Below are 17,554 nucleotides of genomic sequence, written 5' to 3' on the forward strand. Positions count from 1 at the left end.
TTCTAGTGCCTACAGTAATACACAGAAGATATTCAATTAATATCTAGTAACTGAGCAAATTTATTCTATCTTAGCAAATAGCATGGAGAGCATATATGCCTTTTGGAGAAAAGACTTTTTATATAGTATGTAATATTCTCAGAAATTTATTTTCTGCTTTATATTTCCACATTATATTAAGACTTATAGTAGAGTTATTTATGGTAATGGTGGTTTGTCTGACCTAGTCCTCAGAAGCCACTGTCCCAGGAATAAGTATAACTAGAAAACCGGCAGCAAGTTAAAATGTTACCCTTAGAAGCAGACAATGATTTCTGCCTACCTCAGTTCTCTTACAAATAGGTACAATTTTTCACCCTTGTTAACAGTTTACTTGTTGAAGCGTGGAAAGGTCAAGATCATTCAATAGAGTGAAACCATTGAATTGAGGTTTGAAAGGGTCTTTACAGGTGATCTACAATTATCTTCCTAAAGGGTTTGGCCAATTTATGATAGGATTGTTTTCAGTGACAGAACACTGTCTACATTGTTAGGTTACCCATTTTAGTTCCAGATGGACTTTCCTTAGGTTAAATGAGTCTGAATCTAGGTAACTTAGACACATTGGTGTTCATTTTTTGGAATCGAGAGGAAAAAGAATAAACTAGGAAATAAAGAAATCTAGAAGAGTGAAAGCAAGATGTAGAAAATGGAACTTTCTACTGGAACATTCCAATCTTTCAAGTTTAATTGTATCTAGAAGTGCAGAGATATTTATCTGATTCCCTGAAATCTAGGAGGAAGAATGCTACTTCATTTTGTGTAGAAACACCAGAGAAGTTTGTATTTGCTATTAGATCTCTAATAGAAAATGTATTGGTTAGTATTGCTGTGTAACAAATCACCCGAAAATGTAGTTACCTAACTCCATATCTTATGTCTCACAAGATACCTATGGATCAGCTTGGCAGTGCTACTGATCTGGTTTGTACTCTCTTGATCTCAACTGGGCTTATTCATGTGTCAGCTGTTAGCTGGTGGATTGGCTAGGAGCTAGCTGGTCAAAGTGGACCTCTGTTGCAAAGGGAACTTCCCTCCATATGCCTCTCATATATTTTCAGCAGAGCAACAGCATACATTCTCATGGCAGTGGCAGGAGGCCAAGAAAGAAGGTGGAAATGTACAAATACATTTTCGATCCTCCCTTTTGCTTCACATTTGCTGTCATCTCCCTTTGTCATATTACTGAGCCAGAGTCCAAGTGGGAAGGGATCAAAAGTGACAAGGCAAAGGGTTTGGAAAGAAGGAGGCCATTGATGTAGGCCTTTAGTACAATCAGTCCACCACAGGTATAAAGCATGGGAGGAGAGGGTTTGACTTAGAGACAAAATATAAAGGAAGGGAGAGAAAGGAAGAGAGGGAGACAATAAAATCAAAATGAAAGATGCCTAGGTGAAGAAGGTGATAAGGAAGAGAGATTGAAGAGGTGGAATAGAAAATCTAAAAAGAAGGGAAAGCTATGATAAGGAGGTCTGCAGAAACAAAACATGTGACCTAAAAAATAAACCTTATATAAAAATACAGTATTCATGGCAATATAATAGGATTTTCCAGTTGAGAGCTTTATGAACTCAAGTTTTGCTTTGAGTATGGGATAAGAGGAATACAATCACTTAAACAGAATTATCTGGTAAAATAGTTCTCACCTTGCAGAGGAAAATTATAGTCAAAGATGTTGGAGAATGAAAGCAAGTGATGAATACAAGTTAGTAAAGTTCTCATACTTAATCCTGATCAGGCATGTACTAATGCTATTTGGCAATTGTGACTTTGTTTTGTTAGGATATACAAAATATATAACTTGAATTGGAAATATTTTGTATGTTGTTACTAATTTTTTGTCTTTTTGTCTTTAATTGTGTCCATCTTAAATATAAATGACACTTATATTAACATTTCTACCTCAACATGGCATATAAAACTGGGTAATAGTATAGAGTCCACTAAAAAAGGAATTACAGGGGTGCCTGGGTGGCTCAGTCGGTTTAGCATCTGACTTCAGCTCATTCCATGAAATCGTGGTTTGTGGGTTTGAGCCCCGTGTTGGACTCTGCACTTACATCTCAGAACCTGGATCCTGCTGTGGATTCTGTGTCTCCCTCTCTCTCTGCCCCTCTCCCACTCTCTCTCTCTGTCTCACTCTCGCTCTCCTCTCTCTCTCTCTCTCTCTCTCTTAAAAATAGGTAAACGTTAAAAAAAATTTTAAAGAAAAGCAATTACATATATGATACTGAGTATGGCTTAGTAATCACTAAATAAAGTATGTCAGAGTTTCATTTAGTGAATAAACCTTTAGGGACAGAAATGTTGGCTTTGCTTTGTTTGTTTCTGTTGGCCAAATATCAGAATACTTCATAAGGCTGGTTAAGAACTGGACATACTGAGATAAAATTGGTAATACCTTAACATTGTTTAAGAAAGGGATGATTAGTACATAAAGAGAAAATGGCATCTTCCATTTACTTGAAATAATTCCATAAATTTCAGATACTTAAAATTTCCTCTTTTAATTGGTTAATTTTGACCAAATAGCCCTTTTACAATTCCCTGATGTCATAGGCAAAAATAAGCAGTACATCCCTTATTGTATCTTCTCTCCAAGTTTTTCTCCTTCCTTCTCATTGCTACTGGTTATTACGGTTTATAAGACAAGGTCAGATCTAATAGGTTCTTGAATGAATTACCTGCAGATGGCCCACAGTCTGCTTATGCCACCTTAAGATTTGTTGGTACATCCATCCTCCCCTTGTTGTTTCTTGTCCCTTTATTTATTGCAGACAGTTTCATGCCCATTTTTATTTCTACAAAACTTGTAATAAACATAGTAATCATCTCTCCAGTGACTGTTTTCTAAATCTAGAAAAATTGGCTCCAAGGATTTGTCTCATTTGTAACTCTTTAATATATTCTCAATGTGTTTTAATTTTTTTAACTGTGAATATTAAAAATGGCTGTCATATTCAGATTTGGGTTCCACTGAGATTTAAATTTAGGAAATGTGACCTTGAGATGACCCATCATAATTCATAAAGTTTTCCATGTAAGTTTCAATCAGAATAGTTCAACATCCATTAACATTTGCCAAGTTTCACCATCTATTAATCAACAGTGATATTGTTAAATATATATTTAGCAGTGCACTTACTTGTCCTTCTCTAGGTTTTAGATCTATAAGGCCACTTGTAAACAAGGATTTTTTTAAAAACCCATGAAAAGTAATATACAGTATTTTAGGAAAACAAATGGTACAGGAAGAGTCTATTCCCGAAATGAAAGCCAGCACTAAATGTGTTTACAGTGTGCCTATACGTGTGATGTTTTCAGCATTCGGCACCAGTTAGATCCTCAGAAAATCTATTTACTTTCATCATCAAGTAGCTGTCTGTTGGACCAGGAGCTCTTTTGTCACGTTAGCCCATCAAAAGCACTAAACAGATGTTATTTTTTGGTATTGTATGTCTTCCTTCTCTAATATTTCCTGCTCACTCTCCCTGGTCCTTCATCTCCAGCACCTGATTTTCTTCAGTAAACAAGATGATCATGCTCCCCACCGCCACTCCGAAATGAAATTCAAATCTAACACGTAGCAATCTGCTTTTTCTTTTCCAGATTCCCGTCTTGGTCACACAGATAAGTTCGACCAATCACCCAGTGAAAGTGGGACTGTCTGATGCATTTGTCGTTGTCCACAGGATCCAACAAATTCCCAGTATGTAGAAGAAGGGTAATCGCAAAGTCTGAGCCTGCTGGGGGGGTAAATTTAAAGGAGATTGAGTTTAGGCAGATGTGACTGTTTGAACAACAGAATCACTTAGCTGATTGCTGCTTGTAGATTATTGTTTGGTTTATAACTCTTATTGGGATTCGCTGTCTCTCTGTTACTCTTCAACTAATAATTTAGGTAAAGTGAAATCAAATAGCTAAGCCAAGAGTGTGTAATTTTGGATTCTTTGGTATAGTTAGCTTGGTTGCACAGATCTATTTTTTTTTTCTAATGTTTATTTATGTTTGAGAGAAAGCACAAGGCAGGGAGGGGCAGAGAGTATCTGACGCGGGCTCCATGCTGGCAGCAGAGAGCCAGATGCGGGGCTCGAACTCAAGAACCTTGAGATCATGACCTGAGCCAAAGATCACGACCTGAGCTTAAGTGACTGAGCCACCCAGGCACCCCATACAGCTCTATTTTTATCATTAATAACAAGAAGATAAAGGAATGATAGATGATTTGACTGATAGGTATATGACTATTATTTATTTGTATAACTTAAATTTACTAACAAAAGAGCAGTTTGTGCCATTTTATGTCTATCATGTTCATACAAAAGTGTTTGATAGTCTAAAAGAAGATGACGGAAAAAAATATAAAGTGAAGTAAATAAAAATTTTTGTGGGACTATACCTACCAGAGAAGAAACATAGTTTCTTTAAATCATTTTTACTTATCTAGTCTAGTTTACATTTGTAGAATAAATACATATATGTTACTTAGTCAGCTGTTCATCATATTAGAAATTCAGAATATTAGAAATTAATCATATTAGAAATTCAGAAAACCACCACTGGTAGTAATTCTGATCATGTATATAGCCATCATTTGTAAGTTTCTGTGTTTTAAACCTTCACTATTCTAGAAGAGTCCTGAGGGATGCTTGGGTGTGTTAGTACTGATGTTTGTTTGTGTCCTAAACATGCATATGTAAAGCAAGGGGTGATCATGAAATACCAAGATTAGATCATTTGTTTCCCTGTTTGGTTCAAAGTCCTTATATTCCACTATAGGGGTAGACTTAATTTATCACATGCGTATGCTATTTGGTCTTCCCTTGAACTAATTCTGTTCAATTATATCATCTCTCAAATACAGAGGAGGTAAATGGAGTGGAAATTATTTAGATTTTTCAGAGCAGCGGATTGGCTGGAAACGTTATAGGGATTATCTTACAACTACAATTTAGAATGACATTCAGATGTGGGAGTTCTGCTTGCTGAAGAACGTTGAGTCTTTCATGGCGGTTTCTCCTTGTTAGTGGAGAATTAGTGGGAAGTAACATTCGAGGGAACTGTTAAATCAAGGCAGATTTTCCAGAAAGGAAAGTGTACAATGAACAAAGCAAGGATATGTTAGCATGTGGAGACACAAAACGACATCCTCTTTAATAAGAGGCCATGTCGTGGGAGAGCCAAAGTTGATTCCCGTTTGAGGAGTGTTTTCACATTCCTTCTTTCAGGGATGTTAAATCAAGCATGACTTGAGCCAATTATTACACAAGGAAGAGAAAACAGCAGTTTTAGTTTATTTGTGGGTTCTTTTCTTCTGAAGAAGGATTTTGTTTGCAGCTTCCTCAGAAGACAGCTTGGTCCATATTGATGTTCTGATATGTTATTGTTTTAACAAAAAGACCCACCCAAGTACAAAAGAAAAAAAGAATCACAAATGTATTTTAATATGCAAGTGTTGTCTCAGAACTGAGGCACGGTAGAATTTGGGGCTCACAAATTACGATTTTGCATCCCTTGCTATAATGTAATAGGGTAACCAGTATGTCTTGAGGAAAAATATTCCTCCCAAATACAAATTTTATTGAATAAATTGGCAAAATTCATATGAATTTTGAGAACAGATTATGTCTAAAGTTGAGACTCAGCATTCATCCGAAACAATTTCACAAGCTTCGAGTTCAGGGAAAAGTGTCTCTCAGGCAAGCTGCATGTTGGACTAACATTCACATTTCCTGTTGACCTCACTGTTCCATCCTGAGAATATTAGCTGAGAAAGAATGGAGGTTCTGAGTTTCTAATCCACTCGTCCCTGCCTGTAGATGGGACCATATTTCAATAAGAAAATTGGAATTGATGTGTTCTATTTAAAAATCTTTTGGGGAAGGGAGCACCTGGGTGGCTCAGTCAGTTAAGCATCTGACCTCGGCTCAGGTTATGATCTCAAGGTTGGTTTCCAGACTAAGAGTCCCGCATTGGGCTGTCTTCTTTCAACACAGAACCTGCTTCAGATCTTCTGTCTACCTCTCTCTCTGTTCCTCCCCAACCCTCTCTCTCTCAAAAATAAAAATAATAATAATAAAAATGAATTTAAAAATCTTTTCAGGAACAGAAAAATGTAAGTCTCCTTAAAAATCTGTTCCCAAATTTATGTGTAATAATGTCTGTTACATGAACTTCTGTATAAAGGGAAAGATATGTTCACATAGCATTCTCAGCCTAAAAGAAAAACAAAAGCACACATATATGCCAGAGATTAGGCTGACCCAAGATTAGCATAATACAAGCTATAAAACGAGTACTTTTTCCTGAGAATTATAAGACGATTCCTAGAGATCTGTATGTTACCTGTTTGTGCAATCAGAATTGAGAAAAACATTTAAATCCATTTCAAAATTCTGCTCTCTTATTTAACAACCCTCACTATTAGGAGTCATCCTCACAGGGAATTTAAATCATTCATCTCTGTTCCCCCTTTTTCTTCTCCTGAGTGAATTTCAGGGAAAAACTGATCATTATCGTAAGTAATGAGTGGTTTCATTTCTTCTCTATTGCAAGGTACGTTATATAGGACCCTGTTCTCATAAGATCAATTTTCTGTTCTTTTAAGCATTTTGGTTACACGGTTTATGTAGCACTTAGATCCTCAGCTTAATCTCATGGCAACATCGGAGTGCAAGCTGTAACCTTGAGAATAATTTTTCCCGGTGGGACCACCATTCTTGGAGGTCGTTACACCATTCTTATCAGTTGGTCAAGTTTTGGTAAAGCATTTGTAAAGCTGTTAGGTAAGTTTAAGTTATTTATCATGAAGATTTCTCCGCACCCTTTCATCGTAATATCAACAACGGAAAACTTGTTTCTCAGTTTTTGAAGGCTTCCAAATAATAAATGATTTCAATGTAACTTTCAAGCATAGTTTATTACCTTAGTCTTTATCTTTCAAAAAGGATCAGGTGATCTGACAGTTGAAAGTAGCAAAGGGAATTCAGGCATTGTTAGGAAATAGTTGTGAGGTTACAAAGGAAATTCCTCTGCTCCTTCCAAAACAAAACAAAACAAAACAAAACAAAAAGTCCATGGTGAAATTAACCCTTATCTCTAAAAAATAGAATAAAAGATAAAATTAGTTAGCAGTCCAGAAAGTATAAAGGTTACCTTAATGGGAATACTAATAATGAGGCCTTGAGCATTTTATTTAATTCCTATAGCCTTACAGACAAAATGGTCACCTTAATACCTAAGGTACAATGAGTATTTTGCATGCAGTATTTGGCACAAGGTAATCAGCACTGTATTTGTACATGTATTTATTGTTTATTCATCATAATCAACATTATCACTTTAAGACACTGATGCTAAGATGTCCACACCCAGAACAATTGCTTGTGAGACTCGGGCCACAGGAGACTCCCATCAGGAAACACCTGACACTCGGAAACTCTTCCTAACTAAGCAGCGTTTGCTTTTTGATGTCTTGCTGTGTCTGTCTGTCTGTGTGTACCTGTGTGTCTGCATCACCTTCTATTTTTCATAAAATATTTTGTAGAATTTTAGAAACAAAAAGAACACAGAGATCAGCTGGCTTCAGTCTCCACAGGTACAGATGTCAAACACAGGTCTGCATACAATGACTTGGATTGTTCATTACAGAAACCCAAATGGAAGAACACACTTGTGATTATAAGCATAGCGCATGTTAATTCAGAGAAATCTATACATTACAGAGAATGCACAGAAAAAACTTTAAATGGTCCATAATTCTACCACAGGGAGATAACAATGTTTCCGCGTGTCTGCATCCAAACTTTTGTTTTTAGTATATACACTCGCAGACACATGCACATTAAGAAAATTGGCATTGTGTTAAAAATATTTTTGTCACCTATTTTTCTCTTAATATATATAACGCATTTTTTTCTGCACTGCTGAATACCTGTCTAAAATGTGGTCATTAATAGCTGCAACAAATTCCTTTATTTCATAATTTATGTAACCTGTCTGAGCACTAGTTTGTCATGTTTGTTGCTTTTCATATTAATTATCAGTAAAACAATGCTGAACATCTTCGTTTTCAAATTTTGACACAACTGATTGTTTATAAGCGAATATGTAGCCATTGACTGTTAATGGGTTTTTATGCACTTTGACAGATTGCTTTCTATAAAGGTTGTAGCAATTTACTCCCCCCGCCCCAGCATTTTATTAGATATCCCATTTCCCCAGATGCTCCCAGACACTGTCTTCATTTTTTAAACTGAAAATTTGATAAGCAGAACGTGATACTTCATTGTTGCTTTAATATTCTGTTGATTACCAGAAGGTTTTCACATTGTCATGTATTCGTAGGTCATGTGTAATTTCCATAATTTCTTGTCAAATAGCTTTATTAAGTAATCCTTTCTCAGCCTCAGCTTATGTGCCTCCAAATCCTTTACACAGTGTGCAAAGGTCTTCCTGGATAAATGTGTAATTCTCACTAGTACCGTTCCTCCTTGTTTGTTTCTCTCTCCTCCAATTTAACACTCTGAATTTCCATCTGAATCTCTAAGGGTGCTGACCTTCTCCCTCACGCCTCACCTTTTCTCCGCCTTCTGAGCTCAAAGAGCATAACATTTCCAGCAAGAAAACCCAGAAAATCCACTCTTGCCTTTGCGGTTCTTTTATTGGGAAACGTAAAGCTATGCCATTTTCGTCATGTGAAAGTTAGTTTTACACACGCGCAGAATTCTTGTCCAAGAAAGCAGCCTGGAAAGCTGCTGACCTTCCTTGAAATGGTTCTTCTACAAGTTATGATAACAGCTATTTCTGAATCCTTCAGAACATACCACTCTGTTCTTCTCACCCACCGGCAGCACATGATCTGCTTCTTTCTTAACATCAATCTGTGTCTCATCCGCATCTGCTGTTTTAAATCTATTAACGTCATTGGTGCTACAATGTGCCCTGGCTTTGTTGATTAATTATTATTCACAGCTCAATAAGAAACATAAGCGTTTTCTTTTTTTTTTTTAATTTTTTTTAACGTTTTATTTATTTTTGAGACAGAGAGAGACAGAGCATGAACGGGGGAGGGTCAGAGAGAGAGGGAGACACAGAATCTGAAACAGGCTCCAGGCTCTGAGCTGTCAGCACAGAGCCCGACGGGGGACTCAAACTCACATACCGCGAGATCATGACCTGAGCTGAAGTCGGACGCTTAACCGACTGAGCCACCCAGGCGCCCCGACATTAGCGTTTTCAAAGATAAAACTCAACTCATTTGGAGAACAAATATATTTTAAAGATACTTAGAGGGTCAAAGAACTCTTTGAGGAGCATTGTATATAGTTCATCATATATGGTCTCTTTATAAGCTTCACAGACCAGGCAGCAATTTTTCAAGAAACTTGACCAAAATTATGTTTACAGACTGAAAAAAAAACAACCCCTAACAAAAAGAGAGATTTTTTTTTACTCTTCAAAATGTCTTAAGCTTTAATTCTCAAAAACATAATACCATAGACCAATACTGTCTAGTAGAACTTTCTACACTGATAAGACATCCTAAATTGGAACTGTTGAGTATTAGTCTCACTAGCTGCATGTGGCTACTAAGCACTTGAAATGTGGCTAGTGACACTGGGGATTTGAATTTTTAATTGATTTCATTAACTAACTCTAAGTTAAAGAGATACATGTGACTAGTGGTTACCATCTTGGACAGAGTAACAATAGATTATAGCATCTATTTGAATGGAATACTAAATTTCAGGTATAATATTTACAGAACATCCTTTTTTTATTTCCTCTTTGCCTTTCAGAAAAGCCTTGGCATTTTAGATATGATTAAATAATACATTTTCAAATATAAGCATTCCATTATAACTGGTTTTCCCTAAATAAAACTATTGGTAATTTTGGTTTGCTTGTAGGACAGCTCCATTATAATTATTAGCAACTCTAATTAAAAAAAAAAACATGTTGATAGACTATTGAGGAAATGAATAATCTTGAAAACACTTAAGATATTTTTCTTACATACTCTATTAAAGCTCTTTTAGAAGAACTGAGCCTCACTTGTTTTTTTGCTTTGTTTTGTTTTGTTTTGTTTTCAGAGAGAGGGCTGCTAGCAGGGAAGAGGGGCAGAGGGAGAGAAAGAGAATCTCAAGCAGTGTCCACACTGATCAGCACAGAGCCTGACACGGGGCTTGATCCCACGTCCCTGGGATCATAACCTGAGCTGAAATCAAGAGTCAGGTGCTCAACCAACTGAGCCACCCAGGGGCCACCAGCCTTACTTGTTATTTTCAAAGTTATCGGGATCTTTTCATTCATTTAAGGACAGATTGATCACAAATCCTTTAGTAAATCCTACCTTCCTTCTTCTCAAAATGGAAAGCCCTTCAAATTATTCATTTTTCAGAAGATAAAAAATTGCTTCTCCTTACAGCATAGCTTCATAAGGTGCTTTGGTTCCCAAGTATGCATTTGCCCACTCATGGCTCAACAAAAGGAAAAAGTAATAGAAATCATGACATTTCCCCATAAATATTCTCTCATAAAATTCTTCCACGATAGAAAGCATTATGCAAAGTGATACTCTGTGCTTTTACATACATTTCAAACACCCCTCGTTTGATTCTAATCCTAGATATTTAAACTCCTAAACTCCTAAATATTTGCTTCTTTTTTAAAAAGATTGATTTTTTAGATTGGATTTTTAAAAAGAAGCAAATATTTAGGAGTTTTCTGGATATTAGAAATCACTGGTTGGTTAATTATAACATTTCAGAGGTATTTGTAGCTAAATTCTTGTTTTTTAGATCTATTCCATCCATTTATTCATTGACTTTTTATCCTGTACCAATATCAGGCAAGGTAAAATTTTACCGTTATAGAGATAGTCTCTCAATTTATTTAATAATTTATTTCTAATATAAAATACTAAAAGTCACAGAAAGGACTTCAATACATTATTAAAAATTCAACATACTTAAAAATTTATTTATTTAATAAATATCTATTGAGTACCTATGAAGCCAGGATTTATTGGTCTAAGGAAGAGAAACCCATCTTAACGTACTTTTATTTATTCAATATAGTGAATCAAAAGCTCATCTTTGCAATGGTCGCCTTACTATGGAAGGCCTAGGAAAGGAGCCAAAATAGTTCTCAAAATAACCTAAATTGAGTTTTTCTATCAAGTTCTGTCTGCCTTATTTATTTTAAATTATGACCTCAGAGATTCAATTTTCCACTTTTCTCTCACGTTTGCCTTCAGATTTAGACTTTGCCTTATTTTTTTATTTTTCCCTATTACTTCATGAATATTTCTATTTTAACCTACACTTCCCTATTACACAGAGAATATTCCTATTTTTAACAAATACTGGTTGGATACCTTTATAAACATGCCCACATGTTAATTTTTCCAGTTGAGTTTTTTTATAGGAAGTTTAGTTTCTTGGAAATGGAGGGGTTTTTCTTCCATAAGTACCAAACATCTGCATAATTTAGCACTAAAAGTTTTTCAAACACTTGATTTTAAAACGTATCTTACTACATTTCACCCAACTTTATTTAATAAAGTGACCATCTTCTTTTCTCTCAGAAAAACAGTAGAGATTTAATGACATTGCCAATGTACATCGCAAAGTCTCCCCTAAGTCTCAGGAATAAAGAAATGTGTTTTCCTGGGAGAAACACCACGTCCAGAAGAACAGTCCTTAGGCCAATGGGAGCCATAGTGTTAGGACTGTTGTCTACATGTCGCACAAGCTCACTAAGATACTCTGCCTTGACCATTTACTGTCCCAGTGCTGGTTCTGGTGCTCTTGTTGGGCAAAGGGATTACTAAAGGAAGTCAGGACATCTTGTTTAAGCCATTAGTAAATATACGTGGAATGAGGAGAAAAGTAAAGTTTGGTTTTAGATGAAGTTTCTGATCTTTTTTATGCATGCTCAGGTAACTTACGAAATCTGACCATGTAGGTTGTAGCAGTGTCCGGAAACTTCACGAACCGCAAGGTGATGATGAGAAGAAAATCTAAGAGGTTTAGATTAGTACTCCGTGATCCTCTAAATTTTATGTTCCCTTATCCAACCTATTACATTATTATTTAATAGAATAGAATTATAGAGGGCATAAAAAATGTTTGAAGCAAAAACATCTTCTCTTTGTAGAAGCTGTATTTAACAACGCCAACCAGCTCCTTCTGTTAGTGAGTTACATATTGTGTGGGAGGCTTATCGCGGCTCTAACGGTGCCCTTTTTTTCTCTAGAGTCTCTTTATTTCCCCCCAAGTCTTCATGCTGAGAATGAACTTGTAGTTGTGCAATACATGCTGTTTACATTAAAGAGTATTCAGTGAATGGTGCTGGGTGGCAGGCTGAACTGGAAGTGGAAAAGAAATAACCATTTGGGACCAGTCATTAGGCATTAGTAATCTGTAAGTAAGGCAATGTTAGCAAATTATTTATTTGACAGTTCAGACAATATTAAGATATTCATATAAATGGAAGAGCCAGCCAATTCACAAAATCACTTATACATTCTCTATGTGAATGTTACCTTTAAAGACAAACTAGATCATGGCTAATCATGCCACAAAGAACTCATTAAACTGTTTTTACTTCAGCCAGAGTGAATATTGATTGGAGAGGATTCCTCGTGTTCCCATATGATCCCTCCTGTTAATTTGCTCAGATTTTCTAAAAAAAAAAAAATGAAATTTACTAGTCACACTTTGAATCATATCACCTCAAGATTTTGGTTACTAAACTTTATCCTCTGTGTGTTAGTCTGCACAGAGATTTAGGTGTTTTGTTTTTGTTTTTGGTTTTAATTTTTAAAAGCCCTTAATGAGTATTCTAGTCAAACTTAGTTTTGTAAAGTGGTAAGAAAACAGCTAAAGCTGTATCAACACTACTAAGACTGAATTTTTGGGACAGCATTATTTTGGCTGACTTTCTAAAGAAGACACATGAGCTAAATACATTTCTGGAATCAAATGAAAGCTTCTAGCATTGGCAGGCGCCACCAGTAAATACATTCCTAATTGCTTGTTTTTGACAGGGGTATCTCTGAAATTCAACAAAAATGACCATTTGGAAGCTGTCATCAAATTGGCAGGTCATCAAACAAAACTCATTCTAATTAATTTCATTTTGTTAAACTCATTTCCTCCCCGTAGTAGGAAGGGTCCGAGTGGGTGATAGAATTAGCAAAGCAAAAAAGGTCACTTTCCCTTAACCCCATATGCGTAATCAATAATTAAGTTCCAGAGGATTCACAGTCATTATGTCAGTAGTTTGAGGTTTTCAAAGTATAATATGAAACAAACAGAAAACTAGTATTTTAATAAGCAGCTACTAATATGATAGATACTGAGTGAACTTTAGTATGAAGGAGACTCTAAAACCCCCAACCAGTAATCTCATGGCAAAGTCATGTTATGTCTTTATTTCCAAGAACTAAATTATTTAGCAAAAAACAAGGGAAACCAGTATATAGGAAGATGTATTATTTAGATAAAGCAGAAGCTGGGGAGTCTTTTTCTGTGCCTTACAACTTAAGAAAAGAGCGCCCTGCCCTTGAGAAACCTTACTAAATACCATTAAATTAGCATTTTTCTCTGATGTTTGATAAAGTTTACACTTTGAAAATCATATATGCATTTTCACTTGTACCAAAAAGAAATTAATTGGATTATGGTTCTTGAGCAGTGTTTTCCAGTCTGATAAACCTGAAGATATATTCAGCAAATGGCTCTAGAACCTCTGTGAGCCCCAAAACATTTCTTTTGGGGCTACCTCCCTTACTCTTCTGGAGTAGTATTTCACGGGGAATAATCAGAAATGAGTGGAAAGACAGGAGTGGATAAAAGTAGAGGCACGTGTAGGTTTTCAGTAGATGTTTGACTTTGTCCCTGGATGTGTAGGTATATCTACAGTTGCTAAACACTTGTACTAAATCTCCCGTACACCATCTTCCTGCTCCGCATCCTGTCGGATCCATTGATGTTAATCAAAATTTAGCTTTCTCTAAGCTAAGGTGGGAGATAAATTCCTAGAAGCCTGATTTCAGAACCTTAGTGTGATTTCAGTGAGTTTAGATCTGTAGAAATAGACCATGATATGCAGCATGTAACCAGTGTGACGCTGATTGCCATATTAAACATTTATTGGGCACTTGTGGTGTGAAAGAGATTGTTCTAACCAATTTTCATTTACTGTCTCATTTGAGTTCTCAAAACAACTCAGTGATCTAGGTACTATTATCTCTATTTTAGAGATGAGGCAACCGAGGCGGGAGAGGCTAACAAAGGAGCCCAGGGTCACACAGATACAAGCAGCAACACTCGGATTTGACCCACGCGAAATTGTTCAAGAGCGTGTTCTATCAACCACTATGACATATGACTTCCCAAGATTAGATACTCTGATATTTTTTAAATAACCTGATAGCTTCCCAAATAATTCCTGATCGATAAGATAGCATTCAGGTAATGTGTTCCTTTCATCACAAGCATTTCAAGAGCTAAATAAAATGCTGATAACATTGCTTCACCCATTACAATTTACCAAACTCAGGCAAGCTCATGAGCGAAAGACTCAGGTCTTTTTTTTAATAGGGGATCTTAAATATATTTCGTCAACAGTCTTAATTGTAATAAAATATGTTTGCCGTATTTATCTGATATTTAATTATTAAAGTTCATGTCAAAGTCTCCCATCTACTACTCCTACTCCTCAGGGAGACTGTTGGATTTGCTGATGAATAATTATAAGTTCCTTCATACAATCTAAGTACCAGTTGTTAACCTTTCTCAGATACAATGCTGTATATTTAATAAATATCAGTACTAATTTTTTTAAAGTGACCTAAGTTCTGTTTTACTTTTATTAAAAGAAACCCATCTAAACCTTTCAAGCAATCAGACTCATATTCTGGCTGTGAATTTTCTTTTTTTTTTTTTAGGCTGTGAAAAAATTGTAATTGTTACCCATTCCTAAAAGACTTATTTTAGCTTGCGTTTTAAAGAAATGGTATCATCTTACCTTCTTTTTTAAATTTTTTTAATTTTTTTAAGTTTTACTTAAATTCCATTTAGTTAATATACAGCAAAATATTAGTTGTGGGTGTATAATATAGTAATTCATTACTTATATACAACATCTGGTGCTCATCACATTGCACTTCTTAATCCCCATCATCGATTTAAACCATCCTCCTGCCCACTTCACTGTGCTAGCCATCAATTTTTTCTCGAATTTAGTTAAGAATCTGTCGCTTTTCCTCTTTTCTCTCCCTTTGATGAGTCATTTGTTTCTTAAATACAACACATGAGTGAAATCATATGGTATTGGACTACCTCTGACTGACTTATTTCACTTAGCATAATAATTTCTTTTTCTTAATGTTTATTTATTTATTATTTTTTTTAAATTAAAAAAAATTTTTTTTTAAATTTACATCCAAGTTAGTCAGCATATAGTGCAGCAATGATTTCAGGAGTAAGATTCCTTAGTGCCCCTTACCCACTTAGCCCCTCCCCCCCCCCGCAACCCCTCCAGCAACCCTTAGTTTGTTCTCCATATTTATGAGTCTCTTCTGTTTTGTCCCCCTCCCTGTTTTTATATTATTTTTGTTTCCCTTCCCTTATGTTCATCTGTTTTGTTTCTTAAAGTCCTCATATGAGTGAAGTCATATGATTTTATGTCAAAGTCTTTCAAAATATATAAAGCCATCAAGAAAACTTCTTCAGTACATTCTGGGTAACAATGGGTTGGAGCCCACTAGCAAAGTGAGATATCTGAGACCATAATCAACATTTCACCTCCACAGGTTAAAAAAAAAGACTTCTGGAGGGCTGAGGGCCACCTGGGTGGCTCAGTTGGTTGAGCATCCAAATCTGATTTCAGTTCAGGTCATGATCCCTGGGTCATGGCATAGAGCCCTGCATCAGTCTCCACCCTGAGCGTGGAGCCTGAGTTAAGATTCTCTCTCTGTCTGGGGCGCCTGGGTGACTCAGTCGGTTGAGACTCTGACTTCACCTCAGGTTGTGATCTCATGGTTTATGGGTTCAAGCCCCACGTTGGGCTCTGTGCTGACAGCTCAGAGCCTGGAGCTGTTTTGGATTCTGCATCTTCCCCTCTCTCTCTCCCCCTCCCCCACTCATCTCTCTTTCTCTCTCTCTCTCTCAAAAATAAATAAAACATTTTAAAAATTTTTTAAAAAGGATTCTCTCTTTCTGTCCCTCTCCCTGCTTACATTCTCTCTCTCTCTCTAAAATAAAATAAAATAAAATAAAATAAAATAAAATTTAATTTAAAAAAAAAGACTTCTGGGTATATCAGCACATGATTTTCAGGTTGTTTTTAATAACCACTCTCTTCACAGGGATTATTTTAAATCTTCATTTTAAAACCACATTGGGTGAAAAGCATATCATTTTATATTCATTATTAAATGTTGCTTTATAGGCAAAGAAATCTTGAAAGGCTTTTTTTTTCTATTTGTGTTTTTACAGATGTCCGGAGAAGAACAATTTATGAATACCACCGAGTAGAGCTACAAATGTCAAAAATTACCAATATTTCAGCTGTGGAGATGACCCCATTACCTAGTAAGTTACCATGTGAACAGAACTAGGTGGAAAGTTTCATGATCTGATCTGTTTATGCATAGGTATCTTGATCCTGTGTGTATATAGGGATGGGTGGGGGATTTTAATTTTGGTTGGGCATTCTTTTTTTTTTTTTTTAAATTTCTCTCCATGCTGCCAATTAGTCTTGATAAACCTATTCTTCCTGTTTCCTAGCATGTCTCCAGTTTAATGGTTGTGGCCCCTGTGTATCCTCTCAGATTGGCTTCAACTGCAGTTGGTGTAGTAAACTTCAAAGGTAAAAAAAGAGTAATACAGAAAATGTAAAAATTTCACAGACTTGTTGCTTCCAACTCTTCCATTGAATTTTAGATGTGTCAGGTATACTGATTAGGTATATACGAACACATGTATACATGTAAAAAAAAATGCAGAAGTGACCAAAATGCAAAAACTGCTCAGAATTTTAGTGAGTTTTAAAATTTTCCTTTGATCACTCAAGATTACCAAGAACCTTTATAGTCAATAAAATAATTACCTGATATATATTTGTAGTTTCTATGGGGTTTAAACTAGAGGGTGATTATGACTGAGGAGTCTATAAATTGATGCCATTGGTCCATATTCTTCAGAAAGCGTGGTATGACATATCATTACTATAACAAGGGAAGTTTATGCATGACCACGTGCACATTCTTAGTAAATTCCAGGAAATATCTCAAAGGTTACTAGCCAAGATTAGAGATGTGGTCTAAAGTTAAGGAATAAAGTGACACTAACTGACCTCCACATGAACAGAATGCGTGGTTTGATTTTCATGAATGGCAGAGGAGTTTTTAGTCCCTCGAGTTTTTCAGAGAATGAATGATCATTTGTTGGAAGTGCAGAGTGAAGACTTTTAAATGTGTTTTGTTATTTACTCCACCATC

The 17,554-nt window shown here is 35.8% G+C and overlaps 1 protein-coding gene across 2 annotated transcripts in view; it reads left to right on the forward strand.

Annotated features, from left to right (window-relative positions):
• The window catches only part of PLXDC2 (plexin domain containing 2), a 445,690-nt gene that overhangs the window by 333,842 nt on the left and 94,294 nt on the right, over positions 1-17,554 (forward strand). For both annotated transcript variants that reach the window (XM_047865279.1, XM_047865278.1), the window contains 3 exons: positions 3,649-3,748; positions 16,551-16,646; positions 16,842-16,923. In XM_047865279.1, coding sequence (XP_047721235.1) covers positions 3,649-3,748; positions 16,551-16,646; positions 16,842-16,923 — 278 coding nt within the window. The remainder of the gene's footprint in view (positions 1-3,648; positions 3,749-16,550; positions 16,647-16,841; positions 16,924-17,554) is intronic.

Source organism: Prionailurus viverrinus, chromosome B4 (genome assembly GCF_022837055.1).
Source record: "Prionailurus viverrinus isolate Anna chromosome B4, UM_Priviv_1.0, whole genome shotgun sequence".
NCBI classification, from domain to species: domain Eukaryota; kingdom Metazoa; phylum Chordata; class Mammalia; order Carnivora; family Felidae; genus Prionailurus; species Prionailurus viverrinus.